General features: G+C 43.0%; 2 protein-coding genes across 4 annotated transcripts in view; both read left to right on the forward strand.

Moving 5' to 3' along the window:
- The first annotated feature begins 859 nt into the window (after nt 1–859).
- On the forward strand, nt 860–4,405 carry elp6 (elongator acetyltransferase complex subunit 6). The gene is given in 9 exon segments (XM_030392682.1): nt 860–1,312; nt 1,483–1,561; nt 1,649–1,719; nt 2,338–2,462; nt 2,641–2,797; nt 2,799–2,858; nt 3,013–3,144; nt 3,146–3,178; nt 3,331–4,405. Coding segments are annotated over 9 exon segments (837 nt in total). The 5' UTR covers nt 860–1,258; the 3' UTR covers nt 3,457–4,405.
- Nucleotides 4,406–4,936: 531 nt separating this feature from the next.
- Nucleotides 4,937–27,936, forward strand: part of scap (SREBF chaperone) — a 33,873-nt gene continuing 10,873 nt past the window's right edge. Inside the window, exons 1-14 of one of the 3 annotated variants that reach the window (XM_030392694.1) lie at nt 4,937–5,154; nt 11,762–11,962; nt 15,521–15,641; nt 16,139–16,296; nt 16,752–16,972; nt 18,753–18,858; nt 19,455–19,627; nt 20,152–20,278; nt 21,992–22,104; nt 22,247–22,341; nt 22,456–22,554; nt 23,564–23,776; nt 24,738–25,123; nt 25,360–25,509. In XM_030392694.1, coding sequence (XP_030248554.1) covers nt 11,841–11,962; nt 15,521–15,641; nt 16,139–16,296; nt 16,752–16,972; nt 18,753–18,858; nt 19,455–19,627; nt 20,152–20,278; nt 21,992–22,104; nt 22,247–22,341; nt 22,456–22,554; nt 23,564–23,776; nt 24,738–25,123; nt 25,360–25,509 — 2,084 coding nt within the window. In that variant the 5' untranslated portion in view covers nt 4,937–5,154; nt 11,762–11,840. Of the gene's footprint in view, nt 5,155–7,011; nt 7,252–7,891; nt 8,425–11,761; nt 11,963–15,520; nt 15,642–16,138; nt 16,297–16,751; nt 16,973–18,752; nt 18,859–19,454; nt 19,628–20,151; nt 20,279–21,991; nt 22,105–22,246; nt 22,342–22,455; nt 22,555–23,563; nt 23,777–24,737; nt 25,124–25,359; nt 25,510–27,936 lie in introns of those variants that run through there. The other 2 variants (XM_030392693.1, XM_030392692.1) reach the window with 2 other exon arrangements.

The following is a 27,936-nucleotide window of genomic DNA, read 5'->3' on the forward strand; positions in this document are numbered from 1 at the left end:
CTGACATAAAGGGAGAATTCCTGCTTAATTACCTCCACATACCTGGTAATTAATGCATATAAGGCAAAGTGATGGTGTGACTAAGGTAAGATAGATAGATAGATAGATAGATAGATAGATAGATAGATAGATAGATAGATAGATAGATAGATAGATAGATAGATAGATAGAGGTAAGTGGAACTAAGGTGCAAGAGAAAAAGGTGCAGGTTTATGTACAGAAATAATATAAAGCGCAGTAGTTATGTGTGTGTTTTGTGTTTTGTTATGTGAGCGTTGTGCAGGAATGATTTCCTGTGCCGTTCCTTAAGGCAGCTGGGTTAGCTGTGGCTAAAGTTCACATTTGGTTTCCTGGTGCAAAAGTGTCTTTATGGAGCGTTATACCACATTTTTCAGGGTGAGCATTGAATTTGCTCTGACTACTCAGATAAAAGGTAGTCTGTTTTACTTTACTTTGGTATCATAAAACTGCCTCAGAAGGAAAGTTTCTTCTGTCTTGAGTCATGATTTGATGCTAAAAAGCATGAATTTAAAAGTAAAACCTGCCAGCTGAGTTTATTCCTGCTTGTAACTTGTATTTCTAGTGATAACTTAATCATAACATCCACAAAATCACCACAAAAATGCCTTTACTGCTACAAATACTGCTGCCAGTCTACCAGGAACTCCTATGACCAGCAGGGGGCGCTGACGTCACGCCGCATCAGGACAGAGGCACGTCGAAGAAGTCGCCATGTGCGGACAAAGATCGTCTATCAAAAAAGAAAAAAGATGGCACCTTGCTGTTGCCATGGAAACCATTCTGCCACAGATCCGAAGTGGTTGTTTTTTTTGCGACAAAACACTTCTTGTTATCACAAGAAAAATCAGTTATAGATCCGTACGATTTTAGTGTTTGTGTTGTACATGAATCATTCTTTAACGTAAAACATTTATACAAGATTATGCTGTTGCCGTTGAGCTTCTTCGTGGTTGTAAATGACTTTTCCGCTCGGTGCAGAGCGAGACCTCCTGTTTTGTTTCACTCATCTTTGCTTGCATGCTACTTGACGTTAGCACAGCAGCTAGCAGGGAGGAAAGTTGTCAAATAATGGTGTAAAGTAGACTATCTAACGTTACGTTTTAACCGTATATTCACAGGATATATTTTATGATTAATTCGTGCTAACAAGTATTATTCTGCCACTTTGTTTCAGCTCACCTACAAACTGTTCAGCTTGTATTATTTAGTTAGCCTAGGTTAGCTAGCAGGGTTAGCAATGTATACAGAGCTCAACAGTATCCTGAACACGACTCCCGACAGCTTCACAAAGGTAAAGATTCAACATTCTGATGCACCTAGCATGGTGATGTGCCTTGTTACATTACACACTGTTATATTTAGATATATAACTATGTTGGCTGTGCATGCTATGTGACATTAGCCGCAACATAATGCAGCATACATGTTTTCTTAAATGTGTAACTTCCTCCAATCCTGCAGGGAGAATTCATCTTAGTGTCAGACAGACAGAGTGATGCCTCTTTCCTCGTTCACCACTTCCTCTCTCTGTACCTACGAGGTGAGTTATCAGCTGATATACAGACGCTGAAATGTGGTGTAGTTTATTCAGCAAAGTGTGAACTACAGTGTGTTTGTGTTTCTTCAGCACGCTGCAGAGTTTTGTTTCTGGGTCTGGTTCAGTCCTTCAATCACTACAGTGCCATCAGTCAGAGAATGGTGAGTCCACATTTTACATTTACATGTTGAGTGGAGTGATTTAAGAAGACTTTATGATTTGAATAAGTTAACATTTCACAGTGCAGTTGATCTAATGTTCTTTGTTGTCACGTGTGCGATTAAGTCATTCTCGGTCACAGGAACACTGCCAGAGTTATTGGTTTATTGATCATTATTGGCTGCTTGATTCTAATTCGGACTTATTAGAAATGTAAGCACGTTCCTATTTTGATAATCAGAACTTCTTCATTATGTCTGTGATTCTTAAATGTGAATATCTTCTGGTTCCTTAACTCCTCAGACGGCTGAATAAATATCTTTGAGATACGGACAAAGCTAAACACCGATGTCATTTTGTTTTTTAGAAAACACTAATAGAAATATTTCATAATATTAGGACATCTTATTGACCAAACGACTGATTAAACATATCAGTTGTGCCTAATTTCCCACAGTCAAATGCTGACGTGTCTACTTTTATCCTCCGGGTTTTATTTTAAAGAGGCACATATTCAGTAGATACATTATATCGAGCCACTTGATAGCAATGTTTGCCTTCAGCTTGGTGGCATCACACAAATAACGCTGAATCTCTGTGTGTGACTTGTGTGTCCTCAGGGTGTTAGCCTGGCGCAAGCGAAGGAAAAAGGTCAGCTGGTTTTCTTAGAGGGACTCAACGAGTCGCTGTCTGTTTTGATTCCTCAAGAAACCGACACAGGAAGTCAGGCCATGGACTTCCTCAGGTACATACAAAGAATCACTGTCTTCTTCTTTCTACGAGTGTGTTTTTGTTTTGCTGTACCCGCATCATGTGTTTTCACTGTTTATCACCCACATATCATATGAATGTCTCCACATATTTTCAGTCCTGGCCTGTAATAATAGCCATTATCTCCATCTCCCTCGTGTCTCTTACTCCAGGGATCCTTCTGTTGGCCTGAAGAGTCTATACGAGTTTGTCCGGTCCAGTTTGAGCAGCACCGGTGAGGGGAGAGAGGGGGCAGACGACACGGAGGAGTGGGGACCCCCTGTGGTGCTGGTGGATGACCTCAGTGTGCTGCTGAGTCTGGGGGTGAGCGCTGGGAGCCGTGCTGGACTTCAGCCACTACTGCCGGGCCACCGTCTGCTCCCAGCTGCAGGTTTGCAAGTCACACGATTTAAAATCTCTCCACCAGCATGAATTTTATTTTCTTTTTAAGTGACACACTGACTTGTTGTACAGTACGTCCTGTAAGAATGGCAGGATGAAGTGAAAAGCTCTATTAAAACGTTTTACTTTGACTGTGACTGCAGGGTAACGTGGTGATGCTGACACGCTGTGACGGTGAAGAAGAAGAGGAGGACGAGGGGGATGACGAAGGCCCGGAGAGACTTCTGAAGGGTCTGACCCACCAGTGTAGCCTCACCCTTCATGTACGGGGTCTCCCCTACTGGCTTCTGCAGGGACATACATGGACAGGTGTGTGTGTGTGTTTCTGATTCTGACTGCACAGACATTTTCTTCGAGATGTGATCGAAGTCCAAGTAAACTGGACACAACATTGAACTGCGACTTAAGAGTGTAATCGAATATTCTGCCAGTTGTTATCGAAACGTATTCTGTGTTTTCAGGTGGAGGTGCGTTGGCGGAGGAGACAAGCTGACGGGCAGTACACACAGAACAAACTCTTCCAGTACAAGGTCCACGATAAAGGAGCGTCCTTCTTTGCTCGCGGGACGTCCAGCGCTGTTCTCTAGTTCCACCTTCCAACCGCCTCGTCTGCCTTTTGTCTGTTTTACTTGACAGCTTGACTGTTCTGTTCAGACAATACAAATGTTGGTGGTTTAGCCGCCACAGTGGGTCGGTGAAGTCGACATATTAATAACCAGCCAAAGCCGAGCTTTACATTCGGATGCTTGCTGGTTTGAAGGACTCAGCCTGGACCAAAGACTGTCTGGAGTAATGCCGTGTTCCAGACGAATTAAAAATGTCCACCCTCCTACAAGATAAGTGCAGTGAAACACAGGGCACGTCCACCTACCTCGACTTCACGAGGGAGCAGCTGTCACACAACAATGGCAGCTCCCATGGAGAGGGGGGTAGGATGTATATTAGGCTAGTAAATGGAATATTAAGATTTGATTTCTAGGAACAAAAGTGCCATAAAATAGAATATATAATGGCGTCTGTTGCCTCTAGTGTTGTTTTCCCTCCTCTATCTGGTTTGTATAAACAAGAAGGCTAAAAACACAGAGGCTGTAGTTGTGTGTACACTCACCAAAGAAACATTATTTTGTTACAGTCTGCCAAATCTTTTGTTAACTTTTGGCGTTGTGGAGCTGAAACGCTTGGAGGTAGCAAGTTTCAAGAATTTCCGACCTCAAACATGGACCGGAAGGCATCATAAAGACACTGTGATCCGACAGCCGGGTTCCAGATGACTGAACAGCTGCTCACTTCTCAATTTTTTTTTTTATTTCTAGCTATTTAAAACAATTAGAGTGGAAACAAAATGTCAGTTCGGTGTGATAAATGTCAGGCTGGTGTGTCTACAGAGTCGTGCTGTCGTCAATATCCGGTCACTAGTTGAATCAGTTCTTGTTCGATGACATCATGATCATGTGTGAATGCAGGATGTTGACATTCGTGATGGTCAGTGAACGTTATTGATGGATGTAGACCAATAAAAGAAATGCATTGATTACATCTCCTGCTGGTGTTTGGCTGACAGAAGTAACATTTTCATTTTCAGGTTCATGATTTTATTTTCTTTCCTCATACTGTCAATGACTGTAGCACTTCTATTCACATTTTTTAGCCCCGCCTCTTTAAGGCCCAGCCTGCTCTGATTGGTCAGCTCGCACAGGCCTGAGCAGGGACCACCTGTCATGTTTCTGCAACCATGGACACACTGGGGTCATAGTTTTAATTACATCTGGACACCTGGGGGTCACGACTGAGGCTGATGACTGTACAGTTGTGACATCACAAGGTTACAGAGGCAATGACAGCTCGTTTAAAGGCACAGTTTCTGAAAATGGGCTCTCTGTATTCCTATATTAGGTTTTAGCATTTTGATACTTTTAGTGTATTTATATAACACCCAGATCTGCTTTATGAAAACAGAACTTGGAACAGAACTTTCTACAATATTGGACCTTTAAATAAAGAAACAGTGCAAAATGTTGTTATTCCCTGTGTGCACACTAGAGGTCGCACTGCGCCTGCGCTGCACTCCGCAGGGTGAGAGGTCGGAGTGGAGGGTTCTCTCTGGGATTTGACAACCAGTAGATTTGAAGCTCCTGCATGTCAGCATCACATCCGAGACACACACAAGTTAGCCTCCAGCTAAGTGTCAAAACAAAAGGAATAACACAGCGGTGGGCTCGTCGGATCACCCACGGAGCAACACAGTGACAGCAACTACGTTTGGGGAACCTCTGAAGTTTGTCCAGGCAAGTGTGAAGCTATAACGTGCTAGCATTAGCGTTAGCCGTATTGCGAAACTTAGCTCCGTGGCGAAAGAAAGCATGGGAGCTACTGGGATCGTCTGATGACATACTGCTAGCTCCGGAGCGTTGTTGTGTGGCCGTAGCAATTGGGTTGCACTCGCTGGGTTTCATATGCATCAGTTTTGTATAGCAAAAACAAAAAGAAAATCACAAAAAAGCCCCGGACATCCCAAAACCCCACTGCACAACACAACATCGTCACCGTGCTAAACAAGCTAACTTGAGCGTTAATTTGGTAATTGGCAGCGTTGTTGGCTACCAACTACTCTCATAGTCTCACAGTGACAAATAATGTACACCGAGTGTTGATACAACTGTATATTCGTGGAACATACAGTCGTGTTTTTACTTACAACAAGCTTTTCTAAGTAATTCGTAAAAATACATATTGAATGGGACCTAGGTTCACTGGGTTCACGGTGGAGCTAGCGTAGCTAGGCGATGGCTAGCTGTGTGTGTTAGCTTGGTTCCATAACAAGTTGTTTACAGGTACAGAGAAAGTAAACAGTTGAGTTACTTTATTCCTTAATGGGTGTGTGTATTTGTGGCGGAGAACATAAGAAATAACAGTGTATGGCGTTAAAATGTTGTGGGTTTAGAGAGCTGTGTGCCACTAACGCACTCGGGCAGCGTTAGCAAGCTAGCTAACAGTTACTGGGCTCGACTTTAACTCCCACACACTTCATACGTTTTGTGAAAGTACAGTTGGAAACTTGGTTGGTGGGTTAAGGTTAGTTTGGGTGTCAATGTTATTGTTGAAAATAAAAGCTGGAAAGACCCTGCAAGATGCTGGGAGCTAACGTTAGCCAGCCAGCTAGCTAGCTGTGTCCACTAACCACTGTGGTCAGTTGAGGTTGGCTAGATAGCCACTTGACACTTGACAGCATCCTGAATATAGATTCACTCTTGAAATAATCACAAAATAAGGACACACAGAGATGATTATTCATGTGTGATGTCCGAGAAAGTTAATAGCGTTTTAAAGTAATAAATGAGGCCATTATTTTCATGTGCTACATCAGTGGTTTCTACAGCTTTTCAGGTCAAATTATAGGGTTGTCGAGGAAAAGCAACGAGCTGTTATTTCCGCTGACATGTTTTCAGAGACCAACTGATCTGACAGATGCTTTGTGGTAAACATGTCTGAGGTAAATATAGTGTACAAGAAGTGCTGCTGGAGAGGAAGCCTGCGATGGATCACTCAATCCTCCTGCTCCCCTGTTTTAAAATTGTGTCAAATCTAACCTGAAGTTACAAGTAAAACTCCATTTATTTGGAAAAGCATCTTTAAAACCTTGTTTGCTGTGTGGTGCTCCGGCTCTGTGGCTCTGTGAGTCTGTTTTAGCTTCTTCTTCCTGGCAGGTGATGTTGCGACAGGGTTGCATCAGCCCCTCATCATCCTCATGATCACCATCCTGTATGTGTTCGCTGTCTTGTGATTACTATTTCACCATTTTGGCTACTGTAATGTGGTCTAGGGTTAAAAGGGTAGTTATATGAGTTGACCTATGAAAGTCTACCAAGTGTAGTATTCAGTCAATGGCATGTGCATGATGATAGTCAGAATTATTGGAAATAAAGAATTAAATAAATGTACTTGATTGCATCTTCTTCCTCCTCTAAATGCTGTGCCAAAAACGCTATCCTTGTGCGGAAATGGACAGCCTATTATTATTATTATTACAATATGGTTACTGATTGACAGAACGTTTCCCTCTGGTTGTAAAAGGCTGCGTGTTGCAGTAATCTGCTCCTCACTACATGTACAGCTGGCCTGATGGGAGTCACTGATCGTTGGAGCGTGCCTCCACATTTTGCCGCTAAGGGATTAAAAGTTGATGCAGTTATGTGATGGGAAACGGACACAGCCTAAAGCTCTCTGGAATATTTGTGGATATATAGTTTTCTGGCTTGCAAAAATGTTTTTATTAAGTCATGTAAATGAGTTGGATGACACAGAAAGCTGATCGTTATGCAACTGGACGCTATAAGCCCGGGTGATGCCTTCAAACTTGGCATTTTAGCGAGTGTTGAAAAGAGGTAAGCTGGTATTTTTGTGCTTTTTTTGTTCTCCAAATCTTCCATTCCAGTGTTAGTGTGTGTGGTCTGGGTTTATATTGAAGGCATGTGGCTCTATAAATCTTAATCTGCAGGCCTCCTAATTAAGCTGCAGAGACCCACAATGATCTCCTTAATTGAATTTGTGCTGGCAACGTGAAACGCTGCGTCCGTCATGTCTGTAGTGGTGTTTTTGTTTGCAGGTTGAGTGTGCTGGCCTCTCACATGGGAAGCGTATAGAACACTCTTTGTTAGATTATTAGTCGCCTGGCACATTTGCGCTAAAAGCACAGGGTTTCTCTTTAACTGAGACATTTTCCACGCGGGTGTCATGAAGAAGTTATTTGCGGTTTGATGGGTTTTAAGCAGAAATGGTATTTTCCAACAAACACAACCTGGCCAGACAGAATAGGATTTTCTGAACAATTGCTGGTTTCCTGTCAAACCAGCCTGACACAACAGTTTACCTGTACCCTAGTTGTGAAGTTCAGGTTTTTCTTTCAGACTCGTCATGCTTCTGAGAAGCGATTGTCTTGGCGTGCTTGAACATACACGATAGGCTGAACAGAGGAGGAGGGAAGCGGTGGGGGGTGGCCATAGGCCCGGAGCACTGCTCGTTGAGTTTCCGATCGGCTCAATCCCGGATTAGTCCACTGACGGAGATGCGGCTGAGCCTTTGCCAAATCAGGTCTCGGCTGCTACACCCACGTAACACCGCAGCACTCGGTGAACTGGACAGACAGCTGAGAAATGGAGCCGCTCATTGAAAGTTTTCCCTTGCCGGACAGCGAGCAGCACCAGAACCCGGCAGAGAGTCGACTTCCCGTCAGAAACAGAGAGCAGAAAGGCTTCGCTTCAAAGCTGTGTTTGACCTTTGCAGATCCCATTGTGCGAGCTCACCAGGACGCTGCTGTTTTTACTGTATAGGGTATTTATAACGGCAGATCAAGAGACTCCTGAGGCGAATTCCTCCCGGGGAATGTTTCCGTTGCTCCCGGGGGGACGAGCCAAGCAGTCGCACACTCTGCCTGAGTCAAGAGGGGAGCACTATGTTAACCACAAGGCACCGCTTAAGCTTAAAAAACCCAGTGCCGCTGCTTTCAGGGGACAAAAGCAGCCACGAGCCAGAGAGATAACCTGGTCTCCAATTAGCAGGTACGGTCTCTGAACAGTTTAACACTTGTATGATGGAGACAGCGTGGTTACGGCTAATACGACTGAGCTGTGTTGTTGTTGTTGTTGTTGTTGTTTTGGCAGCATTAACGATATAATGTAATGAGAGGCTGAGGCAAAAGAGAGAGAGATATGTTGGTAGTGGTTAGTAGAATGAGATACTGTGCAAATCCAGCTGCAGTGTGTGTGCCAAGGCAGTCAGTCAAACAGTGTATGACTACAAACGCTGATAAAGCAGCGCTCAGCCTGTCTGCAGAGCAAATACACAGACCAGAGCTGAGATTGAGCAGAGAAGTCAACAGCAGATTGAGTCGATGTGGGAAACTGAAGGATCCTGATTTATGTTTGAAGTTAGATGAACCAACCAAAAGGCAAAGATTTCCCTTTTTCCCCACGTTTTTCTTGTTGATCTTGAATCCCTGTTTGCACGAAGCATTCCGCAGTACTGTAGAATAAATAATAGAGTTGCAATGATTCATTGATTAGTTGTCAGTTACTAATTTGACAGCTAACTTTTTTTTTTTAAGCGGGAAAGTCAAAATGTGACATCTTGAAGTTGCTCTCCCCGACTAACTGTGTAAACCCGAACATATTGTCAGAAACTGTTGAGAAAATGGATCATAATTCCCCAAAAGAAAATATTCCAGATGTGACATTTGTCCAATTAACAGACCAAACCCAAAGATAATGAGTTTACAACGATATTAAACACAGAAAACATGAAAATCTCACATGGGAGAAGCTAGAAACAGTCTCTTTAATGACTGCTTGATTATGAAAATAGTTACAGAACTTGATGATTAACTTTCTGTCAATCCACTGATTGATTACTTGGCTAATTCTTTAAGCCAAGAGGTGAGTTTAGATTGTGATCGATCTTGAGGACTCTGTGAATCACAGAGACTACAGTATTTAATGTCCTCTCACTCGTTTTCTAACAAAGAGATTTGTGCCGCGTTAACAAGCCAATAAAGTGATGAAGACACTAGACGGCTTTGATGATCGGACAAATTATTTCAGGTGGCTCCTGCTCAGGTGATGTGTCCTTGAGGATGCAGTGTGAGGTGTAGCTACGACATGGTGTGTTTTGTTTTTAAGGTGTAACTGGCAAAAATCACCGGATATCTCAAGTCTGGCTAAAGTCTACAGGACATTTTAAAACTGAGATAAAAAGATTGCAAGTTAGAACAGACATTACTTTTCACCCTCCGACCTAAATTTAGTTATTCATATAAAATTAATATACTTAAGATTGAATATACTTCAAAAAGAAGCAGTAAATCCTCGTATTTTTAAGGTAAAGTCTAATGAATGTGAACGTTTTACCCTAAAACCATTGATCTCTAAAATTAATGAATTCCAGCGCTGGTAAATATTTAAGGACTTTTTTATTAAATGCTTTGTTCTTCCGCCTCGGCCAGCTTATCTCTCTGTGCTCTCCCACCTGAGTGGAAGTGGTATTTACCCAGCGTCCGATAACAAAAGCCTCCTAACAGGCGACCCGGTGGTTGTTTTTCACTCAGGTATGTGTGATCGATGAGACGTGTACATCTGCTTGCGTCATCAGTGCAGCTGCCTGTTTCCTACTGGTGGGCCGGCGTCCACACCTTCTTTTTGCGGCTGAATGAGCTGCTGTGTGTTGAGGTGCTGTCGAGCATGTGACCCCTGTGAGAGTCTGTCTGAAGGAAAAAACACAACATTCCTGTAGACAACCTGCACGTGCGGCAACACATGGAGAATTAGGTGTTTCAGGACAGAGCTTCCTTAAAGAGCTGGCCTCTGTGTGAGTGTGTGTTAGCTATGTGGCTGTGCAGATGTGCCGCAGAGACATGATGCAAGAAAGTATTTACAAAAACGTCACAGTTGTTTTTCACATTTTTTAACTCCGGGCTTTCAGGAAGCACTAAAACTGTAAGTCAGAGATCAAATCTATGTCATGGCTGCACAAACATGAGTCAGTCTGAGGAGGTTGTGGTGATCATGAGCTGTAGGAACCTTTTTGACTCGATTCTGGTATTTGTTACTCACTTAATCCATTTCATCGAAACCTCAAAGTGGGAGTGCAAGTAGTTATTCTGTTGATGATCAGTTAAGATCAACTTAAAATCAGATTATTGTACAAGTATTCAACAAGTAACAAGTTGATAATGACACGTTACTAGAGCTGTCCCAAACGATTATTTTTCAAACGATTAATCTAGCCATTACCTGTTCGATTAGTCGACTAATCTAACGATTAATTTAACGTTTCATGACCAAAAAACATAGTACCTGTCGTTGGAAACTTATATGAGGGGAAAAATACCGCAGTTGTAGGCGGAGCAGCGTCTGTCCTCCCGCCTGTCCTACCAACTCTTCATCACATTTCTGCCCGAAAAACAGCGTCTGTCACCGGCAAAAACCTTTAACTCACTCAAGTGGTTGTGTTGATAGAAATTACCGCCATGGTCAGCCCTCCCGACCGAGACTTTAGTGAACTTTCGCACAGAAAACAGCCTCCGTCCCTGCAAGTGACAGAGTCACGCAGCGACCTGTTTACTGATGGCGATTATGAAATAATGTAATTTAGCGCGAAAAACGTAACTCTTTCACCTTCCAGGATGTTTAGGGGGCCGGGTTCTCAATCACTACACATTATAAACGGTCCACGGGTTTAGATTGACAGGGGAAACACCCAGACATCATCATCATGACGTGTACCGTCACGTCTCTTTAGGAGCGGCAGCGCAGCTTTCCGTGTGAATTACATTCAGTCTCATGCAGCTTTCCGTGTGAATTACATTCAGTCATTCAGTCTGTAAATGACTGAATGTAATTCACACGGAAAGCTGTGCTGCCGCTCCTAAAGGGACGTGACGGTACACGATATGATGATTACGTCCGGGTGTTTCCCCTGTCAATCTAAACCCGCGGACCGCCATGATCATCTTGGGCAGCGCTAAAACCCAGGATGCATCACGGTGCCCCTGCAAAATCATGTCAGGGGAAACTAGTTTTACACATCAGGAGGCAGGTCCTGATGTTAAAATGCTAGACAGGGTCAGGGTATCTCGCCATTTTCAACATGTAGGTTGCGGGCTCAGAGGTTTTGTTGTTGTTTCCCATAGAGATTTTGAAAACAGCTGCCATTAGCCACCTATTTCTGTTACACCAACCGTCTACATCTGATGAGTCAGACAAACTCCCTGTGATGTGAAAGTGTGCTGAGAAACAAAGCAGCAATTGGTACACGTGATGGTCGCTTCTGCAATGTGAAACACATACCAGCATCTTAGTTTTTAAATGGATTATTAAACTGTGACCTCTCCGACTCCTCCAGGTCCCTGGATGCCCCGCGGCGCGCCGTCATCGGTCGCGCAGTGCTTCCCAATGGCCGGGAGTTGACCCCGTCACCAAGAATGACGCTGCGCGAGCAGCTGAGAGAGAAGATCTCTGCGGCCTTCTACCGCCACGGGCTGCTGTGTGCCTCCTACCCGGTCCCCATCATCCTCTTCACCTCCGCCAGCATCCTCACCTGCTGGTAGGTGTTCTGTCTGGAGTTTGTTGCTTATCTTTCTGTGCTCAACATTTAGATTTACATTCAGAGCACCTGTAGAAATTCATGGTCAAAACTCATACTTGAGCTGTCGCCACAGTGGTCATTTATTTGGGCCATAGTGTGTCCTGCTGTGGCGACATCACTGATAGTTCATCACAACTGAAATCACAACATCTGTCTTGTTTGTTCAGTTAACATGAAATGGAAGTAATGATTTCATATCTGTTTTGGGGAAACTGTAGCCGATGATAATAATGTCCCATTTCCCGTTCGGGCTGACGATTCGTCATGCATCCATAATGTGAGAGATTTTTTTTTGACGTAACCTCTCCAGAGACGACTTCTCCTAGCAGTGAATGTGAAGGTTTTTCTAGCTGACTTCCTAATGTCCTGGTTACACTACATGTCTATATCAGATCACTGTACTGTTCACACTGCACAACTTTCTGTTCTTAGTGTCGGAAATCTTGAAGTAGATGTGGATTGCACACAACATGACCGATCAGACCAGTGTCTGGTCTTTAAACTAGGTGTTGTTATGACAGAACACGCCAGAAGTGACACAGGAAATGATGCGAGGGGGGAAAAAGGAAAGAATTTAGGCGAAAGAATGTGTCGCTTTCTGTCGTCTCAGATTGGCTGCGGCCCTGTTGCATGGCTCCCCAACACAACCACACATTTAGCTTGCTTTATATCTTCTTTGGCGCCTGCGAGCTCTCAGATTGCTTCTTTTAACCGGTCACACGTAGTGGTTGTCACTCACAGGAAGAAGTGCAAGTTCGCCTCTGATCTGAGGTTTTGTGGGTGATCTCAAAAAAAGATAGTGTGAGAGAAATTACAGCAACAATCCTTTAGTGTGAACTCGGCGTTACTGTACCTGCCTCCAGCTAAAACGTATAACTTGTTTATAATTCTTTGTTGTAAATATGACCTTTGTACGTCCAGAGGACAGTTAGTGGGGTGAATTCACTCTCGAGGTCTAAGTTTTCTAAATAAAGGAACTGTCCAACCACTTCCTCTACAGGCTTCTCAACTGAATGGAAGAGAAAGTGGTTGGACAGACAGAGGAGGCGAGTAACCGGCTCAGCTCCTCTGAACCGGCCATCTGCACACACATAACAGCCCCGCCCCCCGCCGACACACTGATACAAACATCCACTTAACACACATATGTACTCTCGCTAAATCTCTGGTCAGAAGAGAGAACACAGGTCAGAGAGTTGGCCTGGCTTCATCACTAAAGGCATTGTAAAACAATCTCAGCAATCTGAAACACACGCACCTGCTGCGTGCTGTCCTCGCAGCACCTTTCAGCAGGGGTTCCGATCCAAATGGACGGCTGACCGCCACCCGGGGCGACGTGAAAGAAAAGAGTTTGACGGCGGGGATGTTTAAGGCAGGACTAGAGCACAGGGCTGTGAGAAAATGGCCCTGTGAGAATGGGAGGCCTGTCCCTCCATCTGTCCGTCAGGAGGGGGGCCGGCTCCGCACAAAAGAGGCCTTTGTGGAGGTACAGTGACCTCGGAGAGTGGGGGAGGCAGTGGGAGGCATGGAGGGGAAGGAGGTGAGAGAGGGAGGAAAGCAAGAGTGAAGGGAGGTTTTTCTGTAACTGACTGAAAGTGATGTTTGTACTGTCCAACAGCACAAAATGACATTACACACAGTCCACGTGGAAGCTGATGATCGATGTGTTTGATCAATACTTTCACTTCATCACCTGCTCCTCAGTTTGAGGACCATTTTGCAGACACTCGACCAAAACTTAATCAAATCTTGTGGTTGTTTGGAAACTTTCTTTGACATCTTATCTGGCAAGATAACACACCATCATTACACAACCGACATGCTGTTGACTATAAAATGTGTGTTTTCTGTTTTAAAAGTTACATTTCCAGTCTGATTTCCAGCACCCAGTTGAGTGTGCTGTTTGTTTACACGAAGTAACAGAAGTGCATATTTAACAGATTGTCTGTAGACAGATAGCGGCCGATTGTGAGGCGATAGTCTGAGCACACGGTGTACTTCTTCTGTTTGTCAGTGATGTGTATCAGGATCTACACTGCAGACTGGAGTCTTTGTTAGCAGTGTGACAGCTGTTTCCCCAACATGGGTCAAACACACACTGAGTAGACCTGTGTCAAATGCTCGTCTCCTGTATGTCGTAACAGTTCAACTCGGCTCTGGTTTTGACTTGTCTGGGTCTTGACGACAGTCCCATAACTGGCTTTTCTTGAGTACAAACTGTCCTGACTTGACCGCCGATTGCAAAAGCTCATGATGACAACATACTTTAATAATGTCTGACAACAACAAGGCTTAGTGACACTCGAGTTTTCTCTCCTGATTGTGGTTTTACAAGAAATGGACTCAGCTGCATTTCGTTAATCCTCTGATGTGGGTGTACGTGATCAGTAAGCAGAACTTATGTCTTATTATCTATCCATCTCTCCTGCCAGCACCGAAAGCTTTAGTCTGTTCGCTGTGTGTCAGGGTTGCCTAACACTATTTCAAAATGAACTCGCTCCCTCTACAGACACACGTGCAGGACAAGAAGTGAGTGGTTTAGTGCTCAAGGAGAACTTGTTTCATAAGGACCCACCCATTTTCTCAGAGAAAGAGGGAGCGGGTCTCTCCATGTAGCACTTCACCTGTGGAGAAACGCGGGAGGCCCTGGTTTCATGTTCTCAAGTGTTGCACGCACACACGTAACACAGATGCTAACGTTTAATCGGATGCTTTAGCATGACATCATCATCAAGTAGTCTTTTATCTCTACCTGTACACCTTTTGTCTTTGAGTGAATATATTATTTATTGGTCCACATTAATGTCAAATCAGTTTGTTGTTAAATTAATTAGTTGGAAAACATGTCGTATTTGTTCATTATTATATCTGGTTATGTATCAACTGATTATAAGCTACTGTGCAGTGAAATACTAAATTCTGATCATGTTTCTGCACTTCATTTTATACTTTTTGGGCTGCTTTTTTGTCAGAATGAGAAATAAATGATCAGGAAATTATTTAGGCTCGGAAAGCCTACAGAGCTGCAGGGATTAGTTGATGAATCAATTAATTGGTCGAAAGAAAATTAGTTGGCAGTTGTTTAGATAGTTAAATAAATCGTGTTGTGTAAGTCAGTTTCAAAACAACAAAAATGCCAAACTTGTTCTGCTTCTCGCTTCTTAGATTTAAGGATTCACTGCTTTTCTTTGTCTTTTATGACAGTAAATAAAAAAGCATTTGGGTTTTGGACTGCTGGTTGAAGAAGTTATGTTAGGAAATCTTGATGAATATTTGACAGTTTTAAATATGGAGCAATCGTAGAAGAAAATCAGCCACTGAATCGATGTATGTAAAGAATCAATTTTGAAATATCAGATAAATAAAATCTCCTTGACATATTGTTAAAAACATTTCAAACAGATCATGTCAGCACTTGTTACATCACGTCAGTCACTCTCACACTTGTATGTCATATCTGTAATACACCCTGTGACCCCCCTCCTCCCTCTCTTTCTCTCTCTCTCTCCCCCACAGCTATCCGTTATTGAGGCTTCCCCTGCCGGGGACGGGTCCTGTGGAGTTCACCACAGGGGTGCGAGACTACAGCGTCCCTTCCCATGAGCCTCAGGGAGACCTCGGAGAACGACCCGACTGGGTAGGTGGAGAGAACGCACGCACATGTTTATACATCTCGCCGCAGACTGCATTCATTCCTTGACGTTCAATCCTAATCCTCAGGCCAAAACTGAAGTCTCCTCACAAGGTTGTTCTCACTCTGAAAGTCTAAAACTGGTTCTCAGACCCAGACGTAGGCCACACAGGTTTCACAGCAAAGATGGAGGCTCATAAATTATGAAGACAGAAGATGAACACAAAGCGATTGGCTCACTTACAGTAGATGTCAGCAGTAGTTTTAATTTACTGTGAGCCTTCGAGGCAGGACAACAGTGTTCACAGACGACTTTCACCGTCTGAGTTCTGCTTACAAAAGTAATCATAAAACTGTGCTACCTGCTAATGTGGCTGCTGCAGTACACACTCTGTTTCATGTTTTGTGTCACCTACATCTTTGTGTTTCTGTGTGTGTGTGTGTGTGTGTGTGTGTGTGTGTGTGTGTGTGTGTGTGTGTGTGTGTGTGTGTGTGTGCTGTAGTATCGGGGTCCTCCGGTTGCCTACATCCAGCAGGTGTTGGTGAAGGCGGCGGTGTCTCCATGGGACAGCAGCCTGGTGCCGGTGGATGTGTTTCGGTCGCCACTGGGTCGAGCCTTTAGCCTGTTGGAGGAGATCCGCAACCATGTCTACTCCGACAGGTAAACACACGAGAAAACTCAGTGAATATTAAAGGTCTGTCATCTACTTTTTAAGACACATTGGTGTCTGTTCAGCAGTTCAGAGTCAAGAACTGAACCTAAAACGATGTTGCCTGTGGTGTGAGAGGAAGAAAGAGAAACATCTCTGACATCTAACAAAAAAATGTGGTCTAAAAACAAACAAACTGAGTCGTTGAAGCGTTATGAACTTAAAGACCGAGCACGTGTTGCACCCCTCTGATTGTTCAACAGCTGTACTGTACCGAGCTCTTGATGTGTGTTCTGATAAAAGGGAAAGGAGCTGAACTTAATAAAGTCTGTTAAAATCCAAGACATTTTACTAACGGAGAAGTTAATGACATTATACGTCTCTTGTCCCTCTTTCTTTTTTGGTGCCTGTGAGCTTTGTAATATCAACTCTTCCATCTGTCTGCTCCTTCTCTGTCCTTTGTCAGCTCCGGAATTCGCAGTCTGGAGTCGCTCTGTCTCCAGGTGACCGACCTGTTTCCGGGGCTGCGGCGGATGCAGTCTGTGCTGCCAGAGCACGGCTGTTTGCTCGTTTCTCCCGGCAACTACTGGCAGAACCAACAGGAGCTCTTCGACTCGGACCCAGACCTCCTCAAGACCATCCAGAAACATGAACCGAAAGGCCTGCACACCTCGGCCACGCTGCGAGGTAAGGACGAGCAGGACGAGGATGAGCTATTAGACGACTTCTACAGCTGCTTGTGAAATAGTGTCTCCCCCTTTTCTTGCTTCAGGGATATTTACCTATAAAAGTGAGATGTGACGGATCACAGCCAGTCAGGATTGACCATATTTGGACTTGGGGGAGGAGCAAAGTTAGAAGCTAACACTAGCACTAACTAGCCCGCGTTGTTGGCAGTGTGCATCTGTCAGTCAAGTTAACTGATATTAATTGAGGAGCTGAAATAGATATACGACAAACAACATGTATTTAAACAGTAAACAGTTGACTCCTTAGAAGGTCTTACAGGACAACTGAACACGTGGCAACCAAAATGTTATAATTAACTTTCAGAGTTCGCAGACAAAAACACAGACGACACCCAAAAACAAACTCGCGGCTATTCAAATGCGCACAGTGCCATACATGCACACTGCTACGTCTTTGTCCTGTTTGACGACTTGCTCTGGTAGCAACATGTCAATCACAAAGTAGCCACACCCAAAAACATGCCCTGCTTTATTGTCTACTTCAATCTAAATCACACTTTAATTTACAAAATGAACTGAACACGCTGCATTAAAGAAGACTTGAAACTAGTGACTGAGACCGTGAACTTCTACAGAGCAGAGGTATGAAATGAAGTGACATTGTTCATTTCTATAAAATGCCATTTAATTTCTAAAGCTTTCAGTTTAATAACTTGTGCTGTGAGAGAGAGTTGAGCTCTTACTGTTCAGTTCCATTAAGCGTCCCGAATGACTCACCAAGAGAGAAATCCATTAGCAGAGAGGCCGACAGTCTGAGCGGTATCTGAGTGTGTGCTGAGCATCTTTGACACATCTTATCTGACTCACTTATTCGTAGTTGTTATGATTATGATGATGGTTGTTTTAAAATGCAACATAGTAGTGGAGTTTATTCAGGGAGTTTTGTAGTCTGAGTGCATTGTTGGAAGGAGTCTGCCATCGTTCAGCAGAAGTAACTGCAGGGAGGGCTTGTGTGGGGATTTGTGGTATCAGAAAACTAAGCAGCTTTCATATTGACAGAGAACAAGCAGTTTCATTCCTTGGGAACTCATTAGTTTCTCTCTGAAACTTTACCCACTGACATAGTGAACCAAATCGCCCTCCCTGACTGGCCAAAGCTCGCTCAGCATTCTGCCTCACCTGCCAGCTCAACTGATTTAGAGCTGGGAAGTTTATGCTGGAGTCAGAGACAGTTTGGCTGCCAGATACAGTCGGACTGATACTCTTTACCGAGCTGATGGAAGGCCAGTCAGACTGCCTTAGAAACCTGGATCGTAAAATATGTCCGCACAGCCACCATGACGCAGGGGGGTCCCACACTGTCCCTCTCCATCAATGTAGATTAATCTGGATTAGTTTTATTCATGTTATGGTTAGTCACGCTTGCAGACTTCCTTTCACCTTCTTAACTTGAGAAAATGTGGATTTATTTCTGGGTTTGAACATTGCTGGGAAACATTTAGGCTGATGTCCGTACATAACTCAACAAATGATATAGCAAAGGGTCGTTTTTAGACATTTTAATGCAGAAATGTTTCATATTGTGTCTTTGAAAGCCGATTAAAACAACTGTAGGGATGTTGAGTTGGCTTCTATGCAACTCATGATTTCCGATCTAGATTACTTGGAAGCTTAAGTGTGACTACCATGTCTTTTGACTTCCTGTTTGCTAATCAGTGTGACAGGAAATTGCTCCATTTGCAGTAATGAGCTGTACTGTTGTGCCTGTGTGTTTATAGACCTGCTGTTTGGCGTCCCTGGGAAGTACACCGGTGTCAGTCACTACAACAGGAAGAGAGTGGTGACATACACAATCACTGTGGTGCTGTCCAGCTATGACGCAGGGTGAGTGAAGAGGAAAATAAGTGTTTTTTTTTTTCTTGGATTTCGTTTACTGTACTCACATAGATCACATCAGCTTTTGTTTCTTCTGTGACGAGTAAATTTACCTCTTAGATATAAAATATTAGCTTGCATTTCTTTTCCTTTCAGTATTCTTTTTCATGTAATCACACAGTGTTTATCTAATGCATCAGAATATATTTTTTCATATTTCAAACTGTCCGTTGTTGCCTGCTCTGTTCTGTGATTTCTGTAACTTTGTAAGTGTGTGCTGCGGTCAAAATAGAGATTTTAATCTCAAGGGACTTCCTGATTAAAGAGGGGTTGAATAAAAATAAAAATGAAACTGCCCCTGTTAAGACTCATATTATTCTTTCACTGAGCCAAACGATAAATTTAACCAAAGTGCTGGATTAATTGCTTCCTTTGAGCAACAATATCTGTCCAACTCTGAGATGTAGCCTACCAATCATCTGTATCGTTCTACCATATCCGTGCAGTAATTGTGTATTTTAATCAGTTTTTGGGATGTATCTGTTGGTCATGATGATGTTTATCTATGTCTGTGTGTTTGTGTGTGTGTGTGTGTGTGTGTCCAGGTTCCTGGGCAGCCTGCGATCCCGTCTGAAGCAGCTCCACCCTTCAGCCAACTGCAGCCTGAGAGATGACCACATGGTTCACGTCCACTTTAAAGAGGAGATCGGCATCGCTGAGCTCATCCCGCTCGTCACCACATACATCATCCTTTTTGCCTACATCTACTTCTCCACACGTCAGTCCAGCTCCTTGTCTGCTTCTGTCCTGAGTGTCTTGTTCCACGATAATATTTTCCTTCTTGCCTTCATTTAGTTTTCTTTGTTCTAACACCTCTACACCAATTAATCTTTAATTAATCTGTCAAAGATCCAGACTCATGCCTATTGCGCCTTTGTGTGCGCACGTGTGTTTGTGTGCCAAGGTTGTTCCTGTCTGGCACAGGGATAATCCTCACACAGGAACATTGCACACCGCTGTAAGAATGCACTCGCCTAACCCTCAGCCACTTGCCAGTACAAACATTAGTTCATGGAACAAATGCACACATACTCCCAAGTACACAAAATTATTATAAGCACTCAAGCTGATTAGACTGGCACCTTGTTCAAGACATTTATTTCAAATCTGATAACTCTTTGTGCACAGTTGATTACAACCCAAACAAAAAGGAAGAGATGTTGAATAGTTATAATGGTTAATGTAACAGCGGGTAGCTATATAGTGTCCCGTCCTCAATGTATCCTCTTTCCCTCCCTGCAGGTAAGATTGACATGGTGAAGTCTAAGTGGGGTCTGGCTCTGGCTGCTGTGGTGACAGTCCTCAGCTCCCTGCTCATGTCTGTGGGACTGTGTACGCTGTTTGGACTGACGCCTACGCTCAATGGAGGGTAGGAATGCCCACTTGTTTTGGAAGATTGTCCAAAAGTTTTGGCTCCACCTTTTGTTGGTTGATTTGCCTGCCGGTCAGCGGTTTGAGAGTTTGTGTTTCAGTTGTAAATTATTGGTTTAACTTAAATCATTAGCCTTAACCCTTAAAGCCTTAAAGCCATCGGCAGACAGGGAACTTGTTGAAGTCTTTGCTAATTTGTATTAGCCACGTTAGCGGCGCGGCTCACTTTGGTCCAGACTGAAATATTTCTCTATTTCGATGATCCTCTGATTTTTCCTTGAAGTTGACATTTCTGCTTTTTAGTGAGACATTTTGACAGCTAAGAAATGGATTGCCATGAAATTTGGTCATGAATTTTAACAATGTTTTACCATTCCTTAAATGTTCCACCTTGCACCATTAACTGTCCAAAAGTTTTGTCCAATTCTTGCAAAATGAAGGACTTTCCCATCCAGCTGTGCTTAGTTTTAAATTGTTATTGGAAATGTTAGCATGCTAACAAAGTAAACTTATATGGTCAGCATGATAAACACTGTAGCTGCTAAAGATCAGCATGTTAGCATTATCATTTTTATCATGTTAGCATGCTGATTTTAGCAATTAATCCTCAATTTGTTTATGTGAGATCACAGAAGAACTGTTTCTGCAGCTGTCATGTCGTCCTCATTATGCTCTGGTATTGACATTTGAGTGTTTCCTGTTAATATTTACTGCCCCAGCATACGGTTACAATGTTATCATCATCTCTTATCTTATTCATGGAAAGACAAGGACGGGTCCACCAGCACACACTTTAGCACACACACGAGCCGGCTTACTGACTTCCCACTTCCTCTGCATTGATTTCACATGGGTCTGTGTTAATGTTTACACAGGTGGGCAAAAAGTCAGTTTGTTGTCGCGGATGAAGAAGGAGGAGGGACGAGGCGTGGATGTGGGTGGGACTTCAGGAAGGGGTGGCCCGAAACAGATGTTGACGTTCAGTGGCTGTCCAATCATTTGAGGACTGTTAGAAAGCAGACACCGTGGCGTGATAACTGCACACTGTTGTCCAACCACTGACCAAGAAGCACGCAAGTCGGTGTGAGCTGCGCTTGTACTTTCTGTACATTTGCATAAACACACATCAAGGTCAACGTAGCAAAGATATGCATGAAAGCTACGCCGCATTCTGCTTACTCACGGTCGACTGCGCATGTAGGGCTGAGATAGTGGTAACGTGTGTGTTTGATTGTGTCTGATGTAACACACAGAGCTGTTGACTCCTCTGTGACCCAGTTATACACTTCTTCAACAGGAGAAGCTTATCTATACCCTCAAACTAATCTCTCTTTACACCTCCACTGGGAGAAAATTAGCCGCAGACACCTGCCAAGTATTGATAGATAATTTAGAGCACAGTTATCATTTGATTTGTTCTGTCGGCTGCTCTGACAGAAAGAGAGACCTCGTTGTACAATCACTGGTGTATAGTTGATCAGTGAGACGTACACTTTGCACCAATGTGACAACTGGAAAACCTGATGATTTACCTGTGCTGATGATCCAGGACCTAAAACATACTGTAGTTTTGCGTTCATTGTCAGATTCTTGACTGTTTATGAGACCTAGAAATGATTTATACACATTATATACACGTAATTAAACGTACACTCTGAAGAAAGTCTTTGTTTATTCTTGTGTTTGTGGTTTTGCTCTTTTCTGTCTGCAGGGAGATTTTCCCTTACCTGGTTGTGGTGATCGGCCTCGAGAACGTTTTGGTCCTCACCAAGTCTGTTGTGTCCACCCCCGTCGACCTCGAGGTTAAACTACGCATCGCTCAGGGTAATTTTATAGAGGAGCCAACAATAACTTTCCTCTTCTGTTTTCTAAGAGATCAAAACCGAGTAAACGGAACAGCTTCCTGAATGTCTTACTGCATAATCTGGCATATTGAGTTTTAAATGTTTGTTTCTTTTTCTACCAGGCCTTAGTAATGAGAGCTGGTCTATCATGAAGAACATGGCCACTGAACTTTGCATCATCCTCATTGGATATTTCACTCTGGTGCCAGCTATCCAGGTAACAGAACTATCTTATCTGAATGGAAATATGTTGATGCTGTACGAAAACAACTGAGAAACCATGAGAATATAAAACAATGATCTGGTCTCTCCTGTTTTCTGTATATTGCAGGAGTTCTGTCTGTTCGCTGTTGTGGGGCTGGTGTCTGACTTCTTCCTGCAGATGTTCTTCTTCACAACAGTGCTATCTATCGACATCCGACGCATGGAGGTGAGAACTCTCACACATACACACACTCACTTAAAATAGATATAAGGCAGCGTTTCCTCAAGAGTAAAAGTTAAACATGCCAGTTTTTACTTTTTATGAATTAAAAGCAGCATATATCTGTAAATCAACCATAATAAACGATGCAAAACTCTCAAATGTAAACACGAAGATAACTGCAGATGGAAACTGGGGCTAACAAACACAACTGGTTTGTCATGAGCAGATGTTGGTGATACAAGAGGTCATGCAGCAGTCTCCGACCCAAATACATTAACCACATAGTTTTCAGATTACTGTTTCCCATACGTGCGCTTCTTTTCTAAAACCTCTTACTGTTTTAACTACCTGTCACACACATACTGAAATCATTCATTGGTGTTAAACTCAGTGCCCCGCTAAATTAGCATTAGCACCATAAGCCTATACTTGTACATACACAGAAAAATCTGATTAGGATCCGTAAACCTTTAATCCCTTGAAGAATATTTGCTGTGAGTAAATTATGTGATTAATATGGTAACAATTAGTGATTATTTTCAAATAATCAGTTGATTTTTTATAAAAAATGTTTACTTATACAGGGTTCGTACGGGTGCTTGAAATCCTTGAAAGTGCTTGAATTTCAGTGTTGTGTTTTCAAGGTCTGAAAAGTGCTTGGATTTTAGTTTAATTGCTTGAAAGTGCTTGACATTATAACTCTGTGTCTTTTACAAAATTGGGATCAGACTGGATAGTTGATTTCTGAAGTTTTTGCTATTATAGAATATAATTTTAGATGTTTACAGCATAATACAGTGTACATAATTGTGATAAAAAGTGAAGAAAAAAATCACAAGTATATATATTCCTTTAGATACGTATTTTACCCCAGCAGTAAGGTGCTGAAAAATCTTAAAAATGACCCTTAAAAGTGCTTGAAAAGTGCTTGAATTTGACCTTGAAAAATGTGTACGAACCCTGCTTATAGTTTAGTTGCCAACTGATGTGTAAACCTTCTTTCTCCGCACAGTTGGCTGACTTGAACCGCCGCCTACCAGCCGAAGCAGGACTACCGCCACCCAAGCCCGGCCCACTGCGTACACGAGAGGTCCCTCCTCCCCCACGACCCTCCCCCCACACAATCACCCTGCAGACTCCGGCCTTCCGTAACCTGAGGCTCCCCAAGAGGCTGCGTGTTGTGTACTTCCTGGCCCGCACACGTCTGGCTCAGCGCATCATCATGGTGAGAAGAAGGATAGAAAGCTGTTCTGTGTTGTCTCCAGTCTGCTGTCTGTCTTTTGTCCAGCATTGTTTGTCTAACCGCACTGTTCCTGAGCCTGAAGTCAGTTTAAGTAATTGCATTCTTTTGTGTTAGTGTCACACAGACTGACAGGAACATTCTTACTCAAATATTTATATACGCGTGTGGCTGCACCCTCAAGCTGACTCTTAAATGTGTGCCATTGCTTTAAAGTGGATAAAGTAGCTTTGCAGTTGAAACCACGTGAACACAGATGGCTTCAGACGTCACATCCACGTTAAGACCGCTACATCTGAAAAAGAAAAGTTAAAAACACGTGTCCACATCAGCATTTTTTTAGGTTGTTAAGTTCTCAGCCGAAACTGAAATGTGGATGTCTTGTTGAAGTCCAAATGTGAGACCTGAAAAACAACATTTTCGAGGTTTGCTCTTTCGTTTGCCACACACAAAGGAAGGCCCAGAGCCGGATTAATGTAGCGGTCTAGCTGTAACCTAACAGGACCATAAATTACGCCCATTGTCATTTTATATCATAAAGTCTGTTAAGGAGTATAAAACACAGCTACTGTGCTGAATACAAAATAAAGGGCAGATGAATAAATGGGCATCATGTAGACTCTTGCAGGAAATAACATTTGAGCTTTAGTGTCTCTCTGCTGGTTATTTCATGCTGAGAATGCATATGAGTGATTGGTTTGTTGTGACATTTGGTGAAGAAGAAATCAGTTGTGATAAATCTCTACATCAAGCAGAAAATACGTCTGATGATTGAACAGAGGGATATGATATATGATGTGAATGTGATTTATAAATATGAGCATGAATAAAAGAAAGAGACGTGATCAGTTAGAGAGAAACGGTTGTTTAAAACAACCCGATCAGAAGTCTCCAGAAACAAACCTTCTACTGACTGATCATTGTCGTTCTTCTGCTTCATCTACAGGTTGGCACGGTGATCTGGATCGGCATCCTCGTCTACACCGACCCGGCTGGAATACGCACCTACCTGGCTGCACAGGTGTCTGAGCAAAGCCCCCTGGGAGATCCTGGAGGAGGTGGTCTGCCCCCTCACCTGGGCGTAGCCCCTGTCTTTCGTGGAGGAGATCCTACGAGCACCCTCAGCATCCACCCCGCACCAGATCCAACTCCCTTACCTGAAAACCAATCACAGGGCCACCATGGCTCAGCCCGGGCAGGGCCCCTCCCCCAGGCTCCACCTGCCGTGCCCCAGATCACCTGGGGGGCCGAGGACGAGGAGGGCTGGAGGAGACTCTCCTTCAGGCACTGGCCGTCGCTATTCAGCTACTACAACATCACTTTGGCCAAGAGGTGAGAGGGCAGGAAAGATATCCAGCGTTAATCCACTGTAGAAGAAATTTAGATTTGTTTTTTACAAGGGGTGTCATGAAAGTGAGGAGAAATTTCAAGTTAAAAAACAAAATCAGAAGAAGGATCTATAATTGAATTTTTTCTCTCCAACCCTCTTTACTTACAAATGTCCACTGTAAGACCACAGCAGGTTCTGTGATCTCCTCTTTTACTTACTGTCTCTCTACCTGTTTCAGGTACATCAGCATCCTGCCTGTCATTCCCGTCACTGTTCACCTGAGCCCCCAGGAGGCAATTGAGACACGCCACCCTCAGGACACCAGACACCCCCCTCCACCCATTCCTAAGGTCGCTGCAGATCTACAGACCGACCTCACCCTCTACAAGTTAGTACTAAAACAACAACACACACACACGTGTTTCCACCAGTTAATGTACATGACACAACATCAGAAAGCAAAAAAAGTAACGCTCTAACAACAGTGGTTGTCAGTGAGTCCCGCTGTTGTGTCAACTTACTAAAGCATTTAGAATAAAATCAATTTATTTGTTGTGACTGTGTGATTCATGTTGAGTTTATATCGTTTGCACTGCGCTTGTAAAACACTCACATCCACTTAGTCTTATTTTTTTTATTGTTTTACAACATTGAATCACATTGTAATCAGACACTGAGATAACAATTTCGTAATGAAGACATCTTTACAACCTCCTCCAATTAGTGATATTTGTTGTTTTTACAGAAACAAATGTTGTTTTTAGACGCCTTGAATTGATCAATTTGGAGGGAAACAATGTATATTTGTAAATCAGCATCTTGTTTAAAAGTAACATTCACACAAACAGACTAGTGTTCGCAGGGACCACAGCAGTTAAAGGTCCTTGGCCTTGGCTCTGTCCACCAGGGTGTCATTGAACTGATTGCAGAGTGGACATTGAAACTTAATTTGGGTCTCTTCTTCACAGTCTTCATCGGCAGGTAGAGCAGTAAATTAGAGTAGGTTCCAAAGAGATATCTGGTCAAGGTCATGTCACAGATCAGATTTTCAGGCCAGCTCTGTGCACGGAATGACCCTTTACTTATTTCTTTTATTTCTAAAAGAAAGAAATAAAGGAGAAGCTACATCTTTGACTCAGGCGTGCACTGTGTCAAGTGTCACTGGACTGATTGTTATCTTATCTGAGGCAAAAACGGAGACAAAGAAAAAGGGAGGTCGCTTGTTTTCCTCCGCCTCAGGCAAGTCGAGCGGCCTGGTTGAATCGCTGCTTTAAAGATTCTCGAGGTCTGTGATCCAACAGCGTTGAGGAAAATGATTTATCTTGTATAGTGTCAGGGCAGTTTAACATCATAGTTAGCTGAATGCATGCCTTTTGTTCCGTAGCTTAAATGTGAGCTTTTAGAGTACAGAAAAAAAACATGCACCATTCCTAAGTGCTGTATGGAGGCAACTGGACGTGTTTCAGTTTATTGAAGATGTTTGACCATCTCACTTTGCCCCCTTGTGGCAAAATAGCGATACAGCTCCCATCATAAAGGTTAATTAATTAACCTAATAAGGCTCTTCTCCAAAAATATACACATGAAGACAGTAGCCAGGCTGTTAGCAGTAGCCATGTTGCTAATGGCGTCAACAGAAAAAGTGAAATAATTGTCTATTTCAGCTGTAAACATGCATCATGATGACTGCATTTAGATTTGAGTATATTGTAATCTTTGCCCTGAGTGTGTTTATCAAGATACTTGATAAAATCTTTCATTGTTCCATCTTTAAAAACAAAAGTTGTGGCAGCAGGATAACTGCATATTTAACAGGATTGATGATTTAGAGCTTTAGATCTCTTCTGTTTATTACACAAACGTCAAATCAACTTTTACGTGATGAAACATTTTGGCAGCGTTTTGTCATGTTTTTTACCATCAGAGCCTGAAGTGTAGTTTTCACTGTGCTGTGTGTTGCAGAAGGCACCGTGTTGTCACCTTGACTGTTGAGTGCGAGGCTGAGTCCTTCGTTTCATCTTTGGACAGTAGATACGAAGGCTATCAGCTGAAGCTAGGTCAGGGTCATGACCTTGCACAGCAGGGAAGTGGCAGCTTTGTTTAGATGACCCTGAGATGGAGAGAAGGCCAGTGTGATAAAGTTGAACATGCTGTTACAACCGGATTCAGAGCAGGTTGCAACACAGGCCGGCTTGTTTTTTATCACTACAAAAAATCTTTGCAGGCAGGATTAAAAAACAACAACAGAGCCTTGAGACGTTCAGACATTTAACAAGTTCTTTACCGTCAAATGTTCCACATACATCCGATCATATGACTACAGCCTCTTTCAAAGACCACCAGCTAGTTTTCATATAATCAAATTCAGTCTGCACACTCAGCACTGCTTCGCTGCTGCTCGAGCTCAGCCTGTGTCAAAACAAATCCATCATCTCACAAACCTCCTCCTGCATTAGCATTTAGATTTGTTTGCCCTGAATGCATGAGGTGAAATTTGCTCATAGTGCCACTGAAACGTATGACTGAAGATTGATTCTCAATTCATCCTGATACGTATGTGCTATTTTTTTTGTAATCTTGTTTTTCTGAAATGCACAACAGTCACATTGTATAGCTCTGATTGTTAAACCTGAAGTCTTCTGCATAACGTTACTAGAGATGCAGCGATTACAGGTTTTGATGATACGATTCCCACTTTTAAGATTGATTTGTTTCACAAGACAATTTATAAAATCACATGAGCATTTTTTATTAGAGTTTTAGTTTATTTATTTATGTATTTTGTCCACATATTTGTTTTTTGGCTTTTGTTTTT

Source organism: Sparus aurata, chromosome 17, assembly GCF_900880675.1.
Source record: "Sparus aurata chromosome 17, fSpaAur1.1, whole genome shotgun sequence".
In the NCBI taxonomy this organism is placed as follows: domain Eukaryota; kingdom Metazoa; phylum Chordata; class Actinopteri; order Spariformes; family Sparidae; genus Sparus; species Sparus aurata.